The sequence below is a fragment of the Sebastes umbrosus genome, chromosome 24 (genome assembly GCF_015220745.1).
Source record: "Sebastes umbrosus isolate fSebUmb1 chromosome 24, fSebUmb1.pri, whole genome shotgun sequence".
Taxonomy (NCBI): Eukaryota; Metazoa; Chordata; class Actinopteri; order Perciformes; family Sebastidae; genus Sebastes; species Sebastes umbrosus.
In genome coordinates, this window is record NC_051292.1 from 8,868,182 (window position 1) to 8,887,529 (window position 19,348).

Below are 19,348 nucleotides of genomic sequence, written 5' to 3' on the forward strand. Positions count from 1 at the left end.
ACTGATGATACTTTAGACAGTTGATCAGCAGTAAAGTGCTGTTTTTTTAAGAATGCATTATAGTTCAGTTAAAAGTTCCTCTCTAAAAAAACTTCTCTCTCTCTCCAATGATTGATTCTATATGGCACTGCTCCAGGTCGCTCGTGCGTTCTCTTTTGCGCACGAGATTCTGGCCCCTCTCAGATCAAAGAGAAAGGGGGTGGTCTCGAGGAGGCAGAGGGGGATATATAGGAGGGACCTGCTCTGTTTCTGACTGCAAGGCAAGAAGCAGAGAACAGACTAAACCAGGCCAGCAGAGGAAAAAAAACCTGCAGCCCAAAACTCAAACTGAGCAGAGTTTTTGAGAGAGAGAAACCTGTTGGATTTACTACAGAGATCTTTTCATTTTCATTTAATGATTTTTTTTTTGCAACAAGTCAGACCTGCACATAACTTTATATTGCACTGGATTTGATCTCTTTTTGGGGGACAGATTTGTGGAAGACTTTGTATAGCTTATAGTGGGAAAACCTTTTTTTTTAAAGGATCTATTTGCTTTCCTCTGTAGAGACTCTATTGTCAGTTTTTGTCTTTTTCTACTTGTCGGATTTCACAGTGATATGATGAGGTTTTTACACGTTTGCATTGGTTTGATCGCCTCTCTGTGCGTCGTCGAAGCTGCCTGGCAGGAGAGCACCGTGGTGCCGGTCAGACTGGACCCGGTGGAGAGCAGAACCGAACCGTGGAGGACTCTCTCCGCGGAGGAGAAGGAGAAGGAGCTGGAGATGAGGGAGTACCGCTTGGACGTGTTTGGCAAGGAGCTCATCTTGAAGCTAGAGCCTGACCAGACCTTCTTGGCGCCAGGGTTTGTCTTCCACATTGTTGGGAGTCCAGAACCGACGCAAGAACCCAAAACTGGAGCCGAACCGGGCTGTTTCTTCTCCGGTACCGTGAACGGAGATGAGGAGCACTCTGCAGCTGCTCTCAACCTGTGCAACGGACTCAGAGGCGGATTCTACTACCGGGGAGAAGAGTATTTCATCCAGCCGCTCAACTCCTCAAGCACCGAGGAGGAGGACGTCCACACGATCCGCCGGAGAGGTCGGGCAGCTCTGGCCGAGGAAGGGAGCTCCAAGTGCGGGGTGAACGAGGACGAGGAGAGGGTGCCAAAGAACCTGGAGGAAGAGGAGAAGAAAGAAGCCTCTAATGCAGAACAGACAGGTAAGGCTGTTGGACACGCTGTGCGCATTTTACGCACAATATCACTCATTTCATAAAGCTGAGCAGCGACCTTTAAAGTGGCCAAGAAACACAGAGAAGGTGATTTATTTTTTATGTATACAAATCTTCTATATCCTCCTGAGACCCTCCTCTGTAGTGGACATTTTGTCCACATGCATATCCTTTTACTCTTTTGACCTACTCTATCAACCCCTGGTGTATTGTAAAGAGGACATCCTAGGCTTTCCAGTGATATGGCATTAGTTTTTTTTTAATCAAGTTGAATGTATTCTTGGTTTAATTTCACTCTAAAGCCATAATCTGTTCATTTTTATTAGTCTTTTCACACTGAAATGTTCCTGTGGTCCACTACAGTGGTGTAAAATAAAAAATAAAGTTTAAAAAACCTAAATTGTAAGATTTTCTTTTAACCCTAAATAGGAAAGAAAATCACACAAAAAAAGTAATTGGAAGACTTTTTTTACTCGGCGACCAGGAGGTTAAAAGTCACTGGCTGTAGTGAATATGCAGATCAAAACTGCTGTTAGTGGAGTTGTGCTTGTGCCAAGGTGCACAGCATGCGCAATGGACTCAGCCACCTTTTTTTGACAGCGCCGTCTACGCACTACCAGAGATGAGGAAGGGAGGGGAGGATAGAGGAGGGAGGAAAGAGGAGGAGGAGTGACGTAGGAAGGGGAGGGGAGCCAGCCAGAGCCCGGCGGTGCTGAGACGTGTAAACTCGCCTCCTGGTACAACTCGCACCGGCAGAAAAGAAAAGGATTTTCTCCCTTTTGCATAATTTTTCCACCAGAGAAGGTCATTCTAGGAATGCGGGCCTCGAGGAGGAGGAGCCGCCGGTGGTGTGACGCTGGCGCAGGCTCCTCCAGGCACATCCGGAGCTCCCTCTTGAATAAAACGAGCCTTTGTAGCTGCTGTTTAGAACCCTGGCAGAGTTTTGCAGACTGTTCCAGACAAACTGAATCGTTTCTATCAAAAAGAATCTGTAAAAGTAGGACTGAAACCTGATCACATGACCTTTGACCTTGGTCTGACCTCTCTCTTCTCTTCTCCCCTCAGCCCACCACAGAACCAGACGTTTTGTCTCCACCCCTCGCTACATGGAGATCATGCTAGTGGCCGACCAGTCCATGGCCGAGTTCCACGGCGCCGGACTCAAGCCCTACCTGCTGACCATCATGGCGGTGGCGTCCCGCCTATACCGCCACCACAGCATCCTCAACTCCATCAGCCTGGCGGTGGTGAAGCTGATGGTGGTGTACGAGGAGGAGCGAGGGCCTCAGGTGTCGGCCAACGCCGCCATGACCCTCCGCAACTTCTGCCAGTGGCAGAAGCAGCACAACCCGCCGAGCGACCGCCACCCCGAGCACTATGACACCGCCGTGCTTTTCACCAGGACGGTAAGTTAGAGTGAGGAGAAGAGGAAGTGTGTTGAGACAGATCAGAGATAGAAAAAGAGAAGCAGTATTCAAACATTCATTTTGCTCTCTGTCTGTTTAGGACCTGTGTGGTGCCCACTCTTGTGACACTTTGGGCATGGCAGATGTTGGCACCGTGTGCGACCCCGAGAGAAGCTGCTCGATTATTGAGGATGATGGGCTCCAAGCAGCATTTACTGTAGCACATGAGCTGGGTAAGTAGAAAAAAAAACACGTTCTTGTAAGTAAACTTATAATCACATTTTACTAGAGGTGCTCAAAGAACTTTCATCTTCTGTCGTCCAGGCCACGTCTTCAACATGCCTCACGATGACGCCCAGTTGTGCTCCGGGGTCAACGGCGCCCACTGGGGCTCCCACATGATGGCCTCCACCCTGTCCAACCTGGACCAGCAGCAGCCATGGTCCCCCTGCTCCGCCCTCATGGTCACCACCTTCCTGGACAACGGCCACGGCCAGTGCCTGCTGGACAAACCGGTCAAACCTCAGCCGCTGCCCCAGCCCCTGCCCGGGACGGTCTATGACGCCGACCATCAGTGTCGGCTGACCTTTGGCGATGACTCCCAGCACTGCACAGATCTGAGTACCACGTGCGCGGCTCTGTGGTGCACTGTGACCACATCCAATGGTTTGCTGGTGTGCCAGACTAAGAACTTCCCCTGGGCTGATGGGACGGCGTGCGGGCATGACAGCTACTGCCTGGCCGGGCATTGTCTCACTAAGAGCCAAGCGGCCAAACACCAGGTAGGAACCAGACCTAATTCCACCTCAAAACACCCAACAATCATTTAACTCTAACTCAGTTCAAAATTGTAACGCTCATATCCCTGGTGCTTTCAGACTCCTGTCAATGGTGGCTGGGGGGTGTGGGGTCCTTGGGGCGACTGCTCTCGGACCTGCGGTGGAGGGGTGCAGTACTCTTTCCGTTCCTGTGAAAACCCTTTGCCCAAGAACGGCGGCAAGTACTGTGAGGGCAAGAGGATCCAGTACCGCTCCTGTAACACCGACACCTGCCCTGATACCAACAGTAAGACATGTTCTTTCTTTGGACCGTGTGCTGTCTCAGGAAGATGCCATGTTTTGATGTACCTCGCATGTCGGTGTGAAAGCTAGCATGCGGGTCAGGCTGAGCAAGCAGTAAATCTGACCTCTCTCTTGTTTCTTTCCCAGGCCTGTTATTCCGTGAGGAACAGTGCTTGGCCCACAACGACATGTCGGCCCAAGTGTCTCTGGGTTCAGGCGAGGGCGTCGAGTGGGTGCCCAAGTATGCTGGAGTGTCACCCAAAGACCGCTGCAAGCTGGTGTGCCGGGCCAAGGGGACTGGATACTTCTTTGTCCTCAAAACTAAGGTGAGAGCTGCCAGATGCTGCTGTTACAACATCTTCAGGGTCTTAGCTTATCTCACGGCAGTCCTCTTACTTGTGCAGACCTGCAAGTTGAATTTAAATTTCTCTTAGCCCCCCTAGGCTTCTGCCTCACTGGGGACTTTTACTTTCTACCTTTTGACTCTTATGTAACAGTCTTACTAGACTCTAAACGTCCATTTGTGTCTCTCTGCTGCCCCCAGGTGGCTGATGGCACACCCTGCAGCCCAGACTCCACCTCGGTTTGTGTCCAAGGCCAGTGTGTCAAGGCTGGGTGTGATCGTGTCATCGGCTCTAACCGGCGCTTTGATAAGTGCAGCGTGTGCGGCGGAGACGGCTCTACCTGCAAGAAAGTGTCTGGCTCTCTGGAGCGTGCCAGGTAAATATCTAACAGCCTTTTTCTCTTACACAAACATACTCTGAAACATAGTATGCATTCTTTTTATGGCCCAGTCTGACCTCTGTGTGTCTCTGTTTCAGGCCCGGTTACCAGGATGTTGTCACCATCCCTGCTGGTGCCACCCACGTGGACGTCAAGCAGCGTTCCCCAGGCAGTAGTCGTCATGATAACAGCTACTTGGCAGTGCAACGCCGGGACGGAACCTATCTGTTAAACGGCGAATACAAACTGATGACTATGGAGACTGACATCGCCTTGCGAGGGGCACACTTGCGGTACAGCGGCTCCTCTGCCACTCTGGAGCGCATCCGGAGCTTCGCCCCACTCCCCGAGCCCCTCACCATTCAGGTTCTGTCTGTGGGGGAATCCCCAAGGCCCCGGGTGAAGTACAGCTACTTTGCCCCAAGACCCAACAACACTGCTTCGGTCTCCAGCGGCAATGGAGGCCGCCGCCAGTCCATCAATGCCATCAGGGAGGTGGGTGGAGCTGAGTGGACCCTGAGGGAGTGGGGTCCGTGCTCCCAGACCTGTGGTGGAGGTATGCAGCAGAGAGAGGTGGTGTGTCTAGACCCCCAAGGTCGTCCTTCCAGCGACTGCCCAGAGGAGCTGCGCCCCTTGGCCGCGCGGTCCTGCTCCAGCCAGCCCTGTCCTTACTGGCTTCTCGGAGAATGGTCGTTGTGCTCCAAGACCTGCGGCCGGGGCTTCCGCAAACGCCAACTGCGCTGCATCGGCCAAGACAGGCGCACGCTAAACCACGACAGCTGTGATCCCAAAACCCGGCCGCGACCCCTCCTGGAACTGTGCAATCTGACTGGCTGTTAAGGACTGTTCCCAGACCTCCTTTCATACACCCGGCTTTCAGAAAGATGAAAAACTCTGACCTTCACGGCCTCCTTTTTTCCCACGGACAAACTAAAGAGGCCGATGAATGTTTACATCCAGAGCAAGAGTGGTTTTCATGGGTTCCAGGTAGTCTAACAGTCCCACAATGGGTCCTCAATGACTGCGACAAATTTTTACCCATTCCCTCCATCCATTTCGGGGCCAGACGTTGGTCCACAGTGGCACTGCCTCCTGGTTGAAGCAATAAAGACTGATTACAGTTCGCTGCCTGTGTGGCCTCAGGGCAGCAGTGGCACATTATGCCTCCCAACAGGGGAAAGAAAGCATGGACATTCCTCATTTCCTAAAGGAACGTGCTGCTTACGGTGCCAATGTCATGCTTGTGTGTGTGCGAGAGTGTGTGAGTGTGAGACAGAAATTTTTAATGCATTTATATGATGTTTGTCCAAGCTGGGCTGGACGGACACATAAGGGATTTGGGGGGTGGGGGGAGGGAACTGCAGAGAATATATAAAGAAATGAAAGAGAGTAGCTCATATTCTACTTACTCACCCCATCAGGTATGGAAAATAAGATAGCGAATAGTCATAATAGTGTTTATGTTCAAACTTGCCAGTTTATTTATCACAAACCTGTAGCACTTCATCTTTGTTTTTTTTGCCAGCGGCACATCGTAACACCCAGTTGTCTCTAAATGCCTCAGTACGCTGTACTTTAGCCATATCTTGCCTTCGTCTACACAGCCTTCAATGAGGGAACTGTTCAAAGACCAAAGAGGAGTGTATGTGTGAGCGTGTGTGTGTGTGCACGTGTGTGTGCATGTGTGTATGTGTGTGTGTGTGGAGACCTAAAGAGGGACTTGTCTCCTGCTACTACTTCATAAGTAAGTCTCTCCTGCCTTCTGCGAAGGTTTTTTTTTTTTCTATCAAGACTTTTTCCTTTTGTACAGAATATCCAAACATTATTTATTTTTGTACAGCCTGTTAAATATAATCATGTTGCTTTTTTTAATATTATTTTTTATTTGTTATTGAGATCACAGAAGGGAGTAGAATATATAGAGTATTTATACAGTATATATATATGGTCCTAGGTTCATGAATAAAGTATCACATTGACTTGTGAAGCAAATGTTTCCGGAGTGGTTTGTCTGTTTGATGTTGGAAGGAAGTTGCACTGATTTGCACTTTATTTTAATCTGCCAATTACTCCACGCAGCGAGGCTACCTGTCACAGCAGAGATGGAACAACATTTCACCAGCTGTCGAGCTCTTTTCATGTGTGAGCCTGCCAATCGTAGCCCACTAGCCGTCAGTTGGTAGACATGTCCAAGACTGCCAAATATCATTATCACTAATCCACTGTTTATAATCCTTCTTTCTAAAGTAATTTAGCTAAGTATCAATTTATCTGAATATTTCAAAATAATGTACACTATCTGCCATATCGATTAGAGTCTTATTTTGAAAATATCCTACTACTTCACTTAGTCTTTTACCATTAATAGGGTTTGTACCACTACACACTACTAATGCTACTACACAAAGGCCTACTTTATATTTTAAAAGCTTATAATCATTCATTTGCTTAGCAATTTGGCAAAGTATCAATTTATCTGAATTATTTCAAAATAATGTACACAATTTGCCATATTGATGAGTCTTATTTTGAAAATATCCTACTACTTCACTTAGCCTGTTACCACTAACAGGGTTCATACAACCATGACCACCACTACACAATACTAACACATATTCATACTATATATTTTAAATGTTTTTTGCTAAGCAATTAAGCAAAGTATCCATTTATCTGAATTTCAAAATAATGTACACTCGCTGCCATATAAATTAGTCTTATTTTGAAAATATTGACCAGACGTCTTGTGGCATTCATATCCTAGCTCACTGATAAACGCCACCAGGGAGAAGTACTGAATTTATCAGAAACCCCGACCCTTACCCTAACCTTCAAACAGTCCTATGAAGTAGTGGGGACCGGCCAAAATGTCCTCACAAACCATTAAGGTCCTCACAACAAGAGTTTAAGACGGAACTTGGTCCCCACAAAGATAGCACAACAAGCCAAAATATATGAGGGATTCTAACCAATTTCTCTAATCCTGGTGAGCTTTAGGGAGCTCTGTTTGACGGCCTCCTAACACTATAGTTTTGGAATGATATGGTGCACCTACCCAAAATGTCAATACTTTTTTTTGCAATTCAGGTTTCGTCCACTAGATGGGAGTATTTTAGTATGTCATCCAATTTGGAAACCCAATCCCTCCACAGTGTCTAAACGTTGAAGGAAAAGGGCATGGTTGGATTAAACTAACTGTGGAAAAAATTTATTTATTGCCTGGTTTGTAATTCAGCCTTGAGTCTAAATATGACTTTTAAAGCTACATGGTGGCCTGCTAATATGAAGTGCAACGAAATTCTAATGTCCTTTTATTATCGTTAATCCAACTCTTTGAGCATGTTTAAATAGTTTTCAAAGGTTTGTCTGAGAATTATCTGAAACAGTGATCATTCAGACTAGACTAATACACCATTTTTCAACAAACAAGCACTCATTGTAATATAGAGCTACAATATGTCAGTTATTTCCAGTGATGAATCCATGCAGAAAGCTGTATGTGTTCCCTTTATAGACTGGAAAAGCTGCTAGTCAGTGATGTATTTTTGCATCCATAAGATGATTGCATCCCTACCTTGTTTTGCTGTCTTTTTATACTTTCCTAGCTTTACTTTTCTGTGGTCAGGCATCTCCCCTGCACTTCCTGAACCCCCAACTGGGACCAGAAAATACCTCAGCACCATCACTAAAAGATGAAGCCAGTGTGGCACTTCCTGTTGGGTCCTGAGGAAGATGATCTCCCGCCTTGAAGGCTCCTGCTGCAGCACAAAGGAAATCATTATCCTGTAATTATGGCTGGTTAAGGAGAAGATTGGCCATCTCTGTAATCTGCGTAATAGCATAATGTGTCACCAGACTCTGTCAGCCTAAACAACTGACGTAGGCGAGGATGGGTTTTTTATTCTGACTTTGCGATTGACTTAGAAAAACACACAATCGACGAGGAAAATGTCAGCATTAATATGTGCTGCACGCCTGTGATGTGCGTACTTTTCTTACCTGCTTGTTTTTTTCCCCACTGTGTCTCAGCGTCACATCATTACAGTTTAAAAGAAACATCTGGAAGGCATCATGAATCACCGCTGCTCAATGTGGGTGGCATTTCAGACGACTAAATTATCTTCATCCTTTCGCCACCCTTGGCTTCCCATAAAAGTTTGTTTCAATCATGGCAAGTTTGATCCAGTTTGAAAACTTCAAAAGAAACATATTTAAGAATCTAAATAATAAAGTTATATATTCTTTAATGTACACCTAATGTTCAGAGCCTACAAGGGGCCTATTCAGAACAGTGATTTAGCTCTTTAATTGTCAGTTTTCAGACTGTAGTTAAGTCCCTACAGGTTGGTACAAGTGGTGTTTTTGATCTTAACTATTCAGAGGGAGGTGTGTGAAGGTGGTGGTCTGCCTCTGCAAACTTGTGTCTATATAGGTGCAAGGGTGTCTACAAAGACTTTGATCTTATCAAGTGTGTGTCCCTGGTCTAAAGTGTCTGCTTGAGTGTGAAGAAAACCATTGCACAGCCATTTACCATCTTGCTGAGTCAAGCCTAACAGACATAACTAGAATAAGACAGGAGAAAAGGTAAGTCTGCCTTCAAAATAAAAGCACAAAAAGAACCTCATTAAATATGGCTATTACTACTATTTCACTATTATCACCAATTCCTCAACCAGGATTCGTTGCAGGTCAGCCAGCGTGGTTGTGTGTTCCCTCCATGATGTCACTGGCAAAACAAGGCTTGTCATCATTGAAGGCCATCTCAATGCAGTGAGATATCAGGATGAGATTCTGCAGCCAGTGGTGATCCCATATCTCCACAATCTGGCACCTAACTTCATCCTCCAAGGTAACAACGCTCGCCCCCACAGAGCCAGGGTTATCACAGACTACCTCCACAATGTGGGAGTAGAGAGAATGGAACGGCCTGCCAAGAGTCCAGACCTCAACCCAATTCAACACTTGTGGGATCAGCTTGGGCGTGCTGTACGTGTTAGAACACAACCACGCTGGCTGACCTGCAACAAATCCTGGTTGAGGAATGGAACGCCATCCCACAGCAACGTGTGACCAGGTTGGTGACCAGCATGAGGAGGAGGTGCCAGGCTGTTGTGGCTGCGTATGGATCTTCCACCCGCTACTGAAGCTCCTGATGGTGTATTAAATGAATAAAGTGTAAAATTGCCAATATGTCTTGTTTGTTCCTTGTTACTGAAAGAGAGTTCAATCATCCAATCCACCAAACAACTCAAAACAAGAGTCAATACCAACAGGAGAATACACTGTTTACCATTGACGGAGCATTTTGGCAAATTGTTCTTGGGCGCTCCCCACATAATCAGCTGTGCTGCTCATCCCACAAATGCATGATCCTTACAAGTGGGACATCATTGCGAAGGTAAATAAACAGGCTTTCCAACCATGTAAAATACAATGCCAATTAGCATTGTAATAACAGAGAAATAATCCACCAAAAACAAGTTTCTGAACTTTTTTCCCCCAGTTTATTTATTTGTAAAGCAATTTAGCAAAGTATTAGAGTCTTATTTTGAAAATATCGACCAGAAGTCTTTTGTTTGATATTGTGGCTGGCTTAATGCTGCTCTCTCTCTCTCTCTCTCTCCTCAGTGTAAACTCAACCGGGTAATTTGAGGCGGAGGAGGAGAGGAGAAGGGAGGGGAATAAAACCCCTCAGCAGTCCATGGTCGGAGGTGTTGGAAACAGAGACGGAACAGAGACGGAAACGACGCGCACACGTGGAGGAACAGACGCTTCACAGTTTGCTGAGGTGGAGGACACAACAACAATGCGCCTGGATGAGACAAATAGGTGACTGGAAAGAAAGAAGCGCGTCTTGTTATCTTCTGCGCTCCCTGATTAAGACAATAAAAGCTCATGGAAAGCCCCTGGAGGAGGAGGAGGAGGAGGACGCAGGAGGTGAGATGGAAGCTGCTGAGGAACTCGCTGCTGCTTTGTTTATTCACTGGTGAGCTTTTTTTCAAAATACTCTTCCACCTTTTCAAGCAGCATATTCCCATTACGCACCGTTTTCCTCCAAATTACGCACAGATCAAACTGTTGGAAACGTTTAATGTGAGTAAAGTCAGTTCAGGAGAGGACTAACTGCTGGTTTGTGTGAAAAGGGGTGGGGGGTGAAGGACATAGTGCCATTGTCTCCAAGCGTGTGGAGAGACAGGAGCCAGGACCTCCTTATGGGACCACCCATACAGAGACAGAAGTCTGCTTTTTTTTTTTTTTTTTAAACCTCCTGTTGGCATTTTCTTGGAAATATCACTGCTTTTCTGCAGGGGTGTAGTGTTAAAGACAGTAAATTCATCTAAACTTGCTTTGATTAAATAAAAGAAAGTCTTAAAATTGCACAAAAACTTAGTAGTGCATTGTGAATTTAGATTTTAAAGACTTTTCTGCAGTATAAACTCAGTTTACCCCACTTTATATAACAATGAGCATGTTTTTTTTTGGAGAAAAGCATCTTCCTGCTGTAATTATAAGGCAGGACTCTTCTACTAAAAGGTGAACCCAAGCCTGGAAATGTGCATATATGCCCCAAGTCAGCTTTTTTTTTTTAGACCTCCTGTTGTCATTTGCATGGAAATATCACATCTTTTCTGCAGGGGTGTAGTGTTAAATCAAAAAGACTGTAAATTCATCAAAACTTGCTTTGATTTAAAAAAAAAAAAGAAGCATATTTCTGTCTTAAAATTGCACAAAAACTTAGTAGTGCACTGTGAATTTAGATTTTAAAGACTTTTTTCAGCAGTATAAACTCAGTTTACCCCACTTTATATAACACTGTGCATGTTTTTTTTTTGTTGTTGTTGAGAAAAGCATCTTCCTGCTGTAATTATAACGCAGGACTCTTCTACTATAGAAGGTGAACCCAAGCCCGGAAATGTGCCCCCAGGGCAGCACACATCATCTGAGTGAGTGACTGTTGAGAGAACGCAGAGCTTGTTTTCTTTGCAGTGCCCTTCATGTGTAGTGCACTTCTCTCTCTCTCCAACCTTCAGCTAAAAAAAACAAAAAAAAACAAATATTGCATCTCACATGGAGAAAAGCCTTCAGAAGAGAGAGAGAGAGGCTCACGTCCCGGCAGCAGCAGGTTGAGACGAGTACACAGAGAGGCACAGCTGTGTGTACAATGATTTTGAATATGGAGGCTTTGGCAGAGAGGGAAGAGGTGGAGGTGGTGGTGGTGGTGGTAATGAACCACATTAATCACACAAAAGCATGTAATAGATCTTGCAAATGCCACGTCTGCTTGTAGCAGGAATAATAACGTATAATAATAGTTGAATGTGGAATTATCATGCAGGATCATGGTTTGCGTTAGTGCAGAAATGGCAGCTCTTAAATCATCTTTAATTTGACCCCCACGCAGACACACTTCAGTCATAGCCTACTGCGTCCCATTCTGCTGACCTCCCACTCAAAAATTAATTAATTCAGTTGCTGGATCACTGCAGCTCATGATGCTGTGTCCATCATGCACAGATTTCACCCTTTTAGCACAGTTTTAGAGTTACCTCCATCAACTCCTCTGACAGATCTGTGCTACCGTTAAAGGGGAACCCCAGTGATGTAGTGCTGCACCTCCAGTTGGACCAGTTGTTAGGTTCAGACTTTATGATTCTCACAAATATTGTTTTGGTCACTTGAGGTTGGTATGAGTTGCCATGGTAACGGTTCTCCAACCGGCAAGGAGGCTCTCAGGAAGTGACGTAAATTTAACTTGTTGACTTGATTTCAATCAATTTGATTTGATGATCTTGCAACAATCTCCTGGAATCAAGTCTGCATCTCTGTTACGGTTTTAACGATTATTTGAATTATTGATTAACCTGAGAAGTTGGAGCTTGTGGGTCGTTGGTCAATTTTTTGCTTGAACAATTGTTGCCAATTTTTAATTTTCTGCCTATCAAATAATCGTTGCAGCTCAAATCTCTATATCTGAAATCTTGTCCGCCAAGTTTCGTCCAAATCCCCCTCAGAAGTGAGGAGGTTTTGCAGCTATCAATGTCATCAAATTTGAAAAAGACAACTAAACATGGTCTACACCGATCAATAATGCCACGCTATAATAAGAAATGTGCTATTTTCTTCAGGCTGTGTCTTCAGTCTACAGTGTTCAGCTGGTCGGCCATGTGCTCTGATTTTTTGCCTGGAAATGGAAAAATAAATCAAGCATGTCTACTATTGCCTCAGTGAAATGCTGCATACCTGTTACATGGCAACGGCTGTTTGTTGCCACGTTATTTAAATCTCCCAACCAGTGGTTAGTGTTTCCGGATCCGATCTTGAATACTAGCTAGCAAGGACGGTTGGGATTATCGGAACAAAACCATCCAAGGTCCCTCTGTGGGTTCATTACAGAGATCTTTTTTTATTCTCATTTCCATAGACGCTCCACGGGTATTGATTGCTTCTTTTTTTGAAACCGACAAGTGCTTCTCCAGTTCTCTTTAAACCGGTCTCTGAAGGTATAAATAGAGGCTGAGGTTGTGTGCTTTTTCAGGTTAATTCATGAGAGGTTATTTTTGCATCTAGGGAAAGGTAAACTTGACTCACTGGTTTCTTTTATTACAAGTGAACACCTGCAACTTCTTGAAATATACCTGTTTTGTTACCTTGTTCACCTGTTAATTTTATTCTGAAGGGCTTAATGTGTTTCTTAAAGACTTTCTTACCAGCTTTATCTGTGCAAATGACTGTTTTCTAACACAAAAGTGTGTGTGGGTGTGTGTGTGTTTTGCAGGCGGCAGTGAAGCCCAGTGTGAAGGCTGTATAGAGTATTGCTGCGATGGATCGCCGCCTTTCTGCTGCTCCTACTACGCCTACGTGGGGGATGTCCTCTCGTAAGTTGACGCACAGACACGACTAGTAGGGATGCACCGATCCGACTTTTTCAGTCCTGATAGCGACACCTGGGCTTTGGGTATCGGCTGGTACCGATCCGATACCAGTGTTTAATTCATAAGCTGTATGCCTCACTGCGTGGAAGTGACTGGGATCATTCTTTTATGTGTAAGACAACAGGTTTTCCTAACTTTGTAAAACAAAATGTAACAAATAAGTGTATAGATATAAATTTACTGAATGTTATTTAGCTATTATTAAAATAATAAATTGTACAACAGCAACTTAAAAACGTAACGGTAAACACCAAAAAATTAAAAACGTTAAAAAAAATGTACCGTAAATAAAATAAAAATTAAAGTGTAAACCTTTTTATTGCAGCAACAAATTGATCAAATTTTAAACAGGAATTAAAATTCCAGTATATGGTATATAAACATAGAATTGAATTGAATAGATCGACCCCATTGTCATCCATATCCGATCCATCTATTTGAGTCAATATCGGCCCGATATCTGATCAGTATCGGTGAATCCCTAACGACAAGCAAATAAAGTTTTATTTTTTTCAGTTTATTACTGCCTATAGGTTTGGTGCAGTTCTTGGTTCAAATGAGTCGGAACAACTAAGTCACACAGCAGCTGTCTTTTAACATGCCAGCAGACCCTTCAGAGGATCTCACCTTTGACCTCTGTTTGCCCTGATTCAGCACAGCTGCTTTAACACTTTCACCTAGTTCTCAGACTATCTCTACTTTCACGATAGTTTGTATTTTTACCAATATTCTTAGTGCAAAATGAATAAGTGACTTTGGGAAAAGCCGAGAGTTTGCTGCTCTTGAAACCAGCCAGGACTGATTCTGACATGCTGACTAACAAACCTGTTAATGACGAGTGTTTTTATCTATTTAATAGTGCCAATTCACAAACTCCTCTGCAGTGAACACACACACACACACACACACCAGTGCTCCCACAGCTGAGTTACATCAGACGCTGCCGTCCATCTCCATGGCAGCAACTTAGAAGTATTGGTAGCGTGTCTGTTTGAGGCAGCTGCCGCCTCTCACACTTGGGTGGCTCACAGTGTGTGTGTGTGTGTGTGTGTGTTGTGTGTGTGTGTTACAGGGGCACCGCCATCTCCGGTATCGTTTTCGGCGTGGTGTTCCTGATGGGGGCGGTGGCGGCCTTGTTCCTGTGCGTGTGTATGTGCATGAAGAACGGGCGGGGAGCCCGGGTCGGCGTGTTCAGCACCTCCTACATCAACACTGTGACCCAGGGCTACCCAGGTGGGTCTACACAGGTCACACACACACACACACACACACACACACGCACACACACACACACATTATTTATTACCATTAATAATAAAGCATTTGTTTTAACGGATGTGTGCCAACAAAAAGATTTCTTCAAAACAAAAGTTGTCCTTAATAATCACTTATTTTAATGCACAAATACATTATTTATGAACGCTAATAAAGAATGAGTTACAACTTATAAACTCTTTTTAAAGTAGGACTTATCAGAAAGTAGTGCCAACATATTCATCACACATTCACTTTTAAATAAAAGAATTTTATAATTATAAACTAGTATGATAAAAGTGGCACCAACAATGTAGCACACAATTTAAAGTGTATACTCACACAAAATATTTTTCACAATAAAAGCTGTACTTATTAATTTATTATTATTGATAATTTATCCATTAATACTCTATTAAAGATGGTTAAGCTTTAATGACGACTTATAAACAGTATGGAAAAAGTGGCACTGACAATTTATCACACACTTCATCACACACGTTTAAAGGATATACTCAGCCAAAATATTTTTTCACAATAAAAGCTGTACTTACTAATTTATTATTATTGATACTGTATGCATTAATACTTTATTAAAGTTAGTAAAGCTTTCATTGCAACTTATAAACAGTATGAAAAAAGTGGCAACAACAATTTATCACACACGTTTAAAGGATATACTCAGCCAAAATATTTTTTCACTATAAAAGCTGTACTTAGTAAATAATTATTACTGATATTGTATGCATTAATAATGTATTAAGGTTTGTAAAGCATTAGTTACAACTTAAAATCTTAGTGTGATTTTTAAAATGTGGCACCAACAATTTATCACACACTTTTAAAGGACAGCCAAAATGATTTTTTTTATAATAAAAGTTGTCCTTGTTGTTATTTTTATGCATTAATCATTTATTATTAATGTTAGTAAAGCATTAGTTACAAATTATAAACTTAGTATAAAAAAAGTGGCACCAATTTATCTGACACTTTGAAAGGACATACACTACTCAGAAGAAAGTTTTGCCCAATAATAATGTGTTATTGATGTATTATTAAATTATTAAGAAACAGTTTTTATATAGTATGACTAATCAGACAGTGGTTCCCACTTGGTGATTAACTAGAGTGGTCCTTTTCACTTTCTGCCTCCGTGACACCTCATGTCCTGTCCTCAGGCGCCCACGTATGAAAGGAAACCAGCAGAACAGGCGTACAATGTTACGGGATCCACCTCGGCCTTTAGCACCACAAAGAGAGAGCTGGTTTCTTTTCACAATGGAAAGGCTTCAGACACAACATGAGCTCTGTTCAACCATTTCAGACACATAGATGCACCCAAATTTGCCGTAAGCATGATTTTTTTTCCTCCGCTCTCACCGCTTCACGTCTGTTACACCCTGTTCCTGCTTGAAAGGGAGCAAACGGGCGACAATGTTCCCACATTGTACTCGCAGGTACATCAGAGTCTGTACTCTGTGTTGCTCTCCAGCTCCGGGAATATGCTGTTTTCTTTTTTTCTCATCATTTATTCATTACGTTTCATTCTCCCCTGCGTATCGCCTTCATGCTACGCTGGACCGCCACTCTGCGCTGTGCCCTGCAGCTCTTATCATGTTTCATAAACATGCTGATCAAACACACAACACCATGCAATATGAATGCATGTATGTGTGTAGCTACAGTGATATGAATTATTTTATGTCTTGACAAAGGATGTGCTTTTATTTTCCTGATCTACCTATAAATATACAATTTTAATTATATTATTCACTAGTTTTTACTTACATAATAGTGCCTTTTATTGGTATAAAATATTTATGAAGTGGCTGTTTTCTCATCTTGCAAGGTCTCGCAACAGTTTCATAGGCATTTCAAAATAAAAGTTACCCCGTAACATGTTAGACTGTGAGTTATTAATAATAAGTGTCATAAATGTGAGGTTTTTGCTGATGCAACCCCGTTGGTTTGGCGTTGAGCTCGACTAACTCCATTCATCTCTTCTTTCATCTCTGCTGCTTTGATGTCTTAGTGAATAATGTAAGTTCCCCTGGTGAGACTGATGCTTTGTGGTCAACAAAAGGACTTTTTTGCTGCCGTATTTTTGATCTTTCTCAGGTTTAATCTTCCTCCAGAGAGTGCAGTTTCTCGGTTTAACAACTAGAGGGTGCAACTGTCCCGTTAAACTAAAATGGGGGGCAGGTTTTCCTGAGTTTAAGAAGGCCTCACTCACCTTTTTAACCCTCTGAGACCCAAAATAGACCTGTTTTTGTCTTATTTTTAGGGGGTCTCTTCAGGGGGAGATAGCAGGTCAAACATTTAAGTTGCTGCACAGCACTGTGTCAAGTTGTTCTAGTCATAAATCAGAAATAAACATGAATTATTTAAAATAAATTGTGATTATCGTAAAGTAGGCATGTCTATAATAAATATTCATTCACATATCTTGAGGTCAGAGGTCAAGTGACCCCTTTGAAAATGGCCATGCCAGTTTTTCCTCGCCAAAGTTTAGCCCAAATTTGGAGCGTTATTTAGCCTCCTTCCCGACAAGCTAGCATGACATGGTAGCGATGGATTCCTTAGGTTTTATAGTTTTATATGATATCTGTAGCTTCACTCTAGCTCTAAAACTGAACCTGCCACAGCCTCTGAAAGACAGTAAAGTCGGTTGGGATTGCGGGTCTCAGAGGGTTCGCGTGAAGTTTAATTACGGAGGAGCTAAATGCTTTGGACCATCTGCTGAACTTCTTTATTTCTTTCTTGAACTCAGGTCCTCCACCTCCATACACCTACGACTACGAGATGTACACTCCCTCGCTGCACCCCCCGCCTTACACCGCAACTCAGCCTCCGCCGGCAAGCTACTCCCCCCCTCCTCCGTACCCCGGCTGCACCCGCAAGTGAGCATCAACCGGGACACTGTCACGGCCTGGTTTTCCAGACCTGGAGGTGGCTGCACACCTCTGGCCTCTAACGGGACAATTTAAAGGGGTGCATAAACATTTCCACATTTCAAAAAAAAAAAAGGGTGGCCCAGTGCAATATTGTTCAGCAAGCCAGAATGACGTGCCTGCAAGGTGTTACTGCATTTCTGCTGGACCAAATGGTGGAGAAATGAATAATAATTTAACACGACGTTGGTCACAACGCCCCACATTCCCATAGACTTAACCAATAGCAGCCCTGCTAGCCCGCAGGCTGCAGCTGGTACCTTTTTCCCCGCTAATAACCAATATTCTTATCCGTCCCCGGCTGTGCACATCAAAGGCGCCGCCGCGCCGCTTTGATGAAGGTGAAGACCACTTTTGTCAGCGTGGAAGGGAAACCTCACATCACTGGAGGAAGAAAAGTATTTCCAGGACACGGCGTAGACTCTGCTTTTATGCAAAGTAAGAAAAAACTTGATTTATGTCAGCGACTGAGGTGGAAGTTGATGATTAAAGCTGTTTTTAAACAAGTCAGGTCCGGACCTGTCATGTGTAGACACAAAGACTTGAACATAATGCATAATACTGACTTTAATAATGGCAACTTGAAAGGACTGGAGTGTTGGTAATGAACTGGTTTTTATTGCTTTACTTGAAACAATGAAGGTGAAAAGGGGGTCACATAATGTTCAGTTGAAAATGTGTAATTTTTTTGCCTTTGTGAGATAAATTGTGACGCATTCATCATTTTGAATTGCAGTTGTAGGCTAATTAAGGTTTGTAATTGAATTGACCTCACAGTGCTATGACTGATACATGTGATGGATGACTGTGAATGATGGATTTACATGTAATGTGTCAGGTAAATGGTCTTATGTTTCTTTACTGTGTTGTAAATTAAAGATGTGATTAAAAACGTTTTTTAAAGTATGAACAATGAACTCACAGACTTTACTAGGCTACTCTATCAAAACGTAAGCACAACTGTAGCACAACTGTAGCCCAATTATACTTTTTTTTTTAAGTATATCTTGATCAAAATATTAAGTGCAAGTAGGCCTATAAGCCAAGTATACTTAGACTTTTCTGTATACTTGTCAGTATGATTTAAGTATACTTGGCTCATACTGACAAGTATACAGAAAAGTATGAGCCAAGTATACTTAGACTCTTCTGTATACTTGTCAATATGAGCCAAGTATATTTAGACTTTTCTGTATACTTGTCAATATGAGCCAAGTATACTTAGGCTTTACTGTATACATGTCAGTATGAGCCAAGTACACTTAGACTTTTCTGTATACTTGTCAGTATGAGCCAGGTAGACTTTTCTGTATACTTGTCAGTATGAGCCAGGTAGACTTTTCTGTATACTTGTCAGTATGCGCCAAGTAGACTTTTCTGTATACTTGTCAGTATGAGCCAAGTAGAGTTTTCTGTATACTTGTCAGTATGAGCCAAGTAGACTTTTCTGTATACTTGTCAGTATGAGCCAGGTAGACTTTTCTGTATACTTGTCAGTATGAGCCAGGTAGAGTTTTCTGTATACTTGTCAGTATGAGCCAGGTAGAGTTTTCTGTATACTTGTCAGTATGAGCCAGGTAGACTTTTATGTATACTTGTCAGTATGAGCCAGGTAGACTTTTCTGTATACTTGTCAGTATGCGCCAAGTAGACTTTTCTGTATACTTGTCAGTATGAGCCAGGTAGACTTTTCTGTATACTTGTCAGTATGAGCCAGGTAGACTTTTCTGTATACTTGTCAGTATGAGCCAGGTAGACTTTTATGTATACTTGTCAGTATGAGCCAAGTAGACTTTTCTGTATACTTG

General features: G+C 43.3%; 2 protein-coding genes across 3 annotated transcripts; both read left to right on the plus strand.

Annotated features, from left to right (window-relative positions):
- The first annotated feature begins 244 nt into the window (after positions 1–244).
- adamts1 (ADAM metallopeptidase with thrombospondin type 1 motif, 1) lies at positions 245–6,398 on the plus strand. Its single transcript, XM_037762441.1, has 8 exons — positions 245–1,200; positions 2,278–2,618; positions 2,719–2,851; positions 2,943–3,400; positions 3,497–3,683; positions 3,827–4,005; positions 4,224–4,399; positions 4,501–6,398. The coding sequence occupies exons 1-8, from the start codon at positions 600–602 to the stop codon at positions 5,240–5,242; spliced, it is 2,817 nt and encodes a 938-aa protein (XP_037618369.1). The 5' UTR covers positions 245–599; the 3' UTR covers positions 5,243–6,398.
- Positions 6,399–10,033: 3,635 nt separating this feature from the next.
- cyyr1 (cysteine/tyrosine-rich 1) lies at positions 10,034–18,450 on the plus strand. Of its 2 annotated transcripts, none has more exons than XM_037761352.1 (4): positions 10,034–10,339; positions 13,179–13,278; positions 14,408–14,568; positions 17,360–18,450. In XM_037761352.1, the coding sequence occupies exons 1-4, from the start codon at positions 10,219–10,221 to the stop codon at positions 17,491–17,493; spliced, it is 516 nt and encodes a 171-aa protein (XP_037617280.1). In that variant the 5' UTR covers positions 10,034–10,218; the 3' UTR covers positions 17,494–18,450. The 2 variants fall into 2 exon arrangements, with proteins under 2 accessions (XP_037617280.1, XP_037617281.1); XM_037761353.1 differs by having other exon boundaries at positions 10,042–10,388.
- Positions 18,451–19,348: the final 898 nt, after the last annotated feature.

Coding starts and splice junctions, on each gene's coding strand:
- adamts1 (XM_037762441.1), top strand. CDS start 600: ATGATGAGGTTTTTACACGTTTGCATTGGTTTGATCGCCTCTCTGTGC. Junction 1,201..2,277: donor CTCTAATGCAGAACAGACAG/GTAAGGCTGTTG, acceptor TTCTCCCCTCAG/CCCACCACAGAACCAGACGT. Junction 2,619..2,718: donor CCGTGCTTTTCACCAGGACG/GTAAGTTAGAGT, acceptor CTGTCTGTTTAG/GACCTGTGTGGTGCCCACTC.
- cyyr1 (XM_037761352.1), top strand. CDS start 10,219: ATGAGACAAATAGGTGACTGGAAAGAAAGAAGCGCGTCTTGTTATCTT. Junction 10,340..13,178: donor GGAGGAGGAGGACGCAGGAG/GTGAGATGGAAG, acceptor TGTGTTTTGCAG/GCGGCAGTGAAGCCCAGTGT. Junction 14,569..17,359: donor TGTGACCCAGGGCTACCCAG/GTGGGTCTACAC, acceptor TCTTGAACTCAG/GTCCTCCACCTCCATACACC.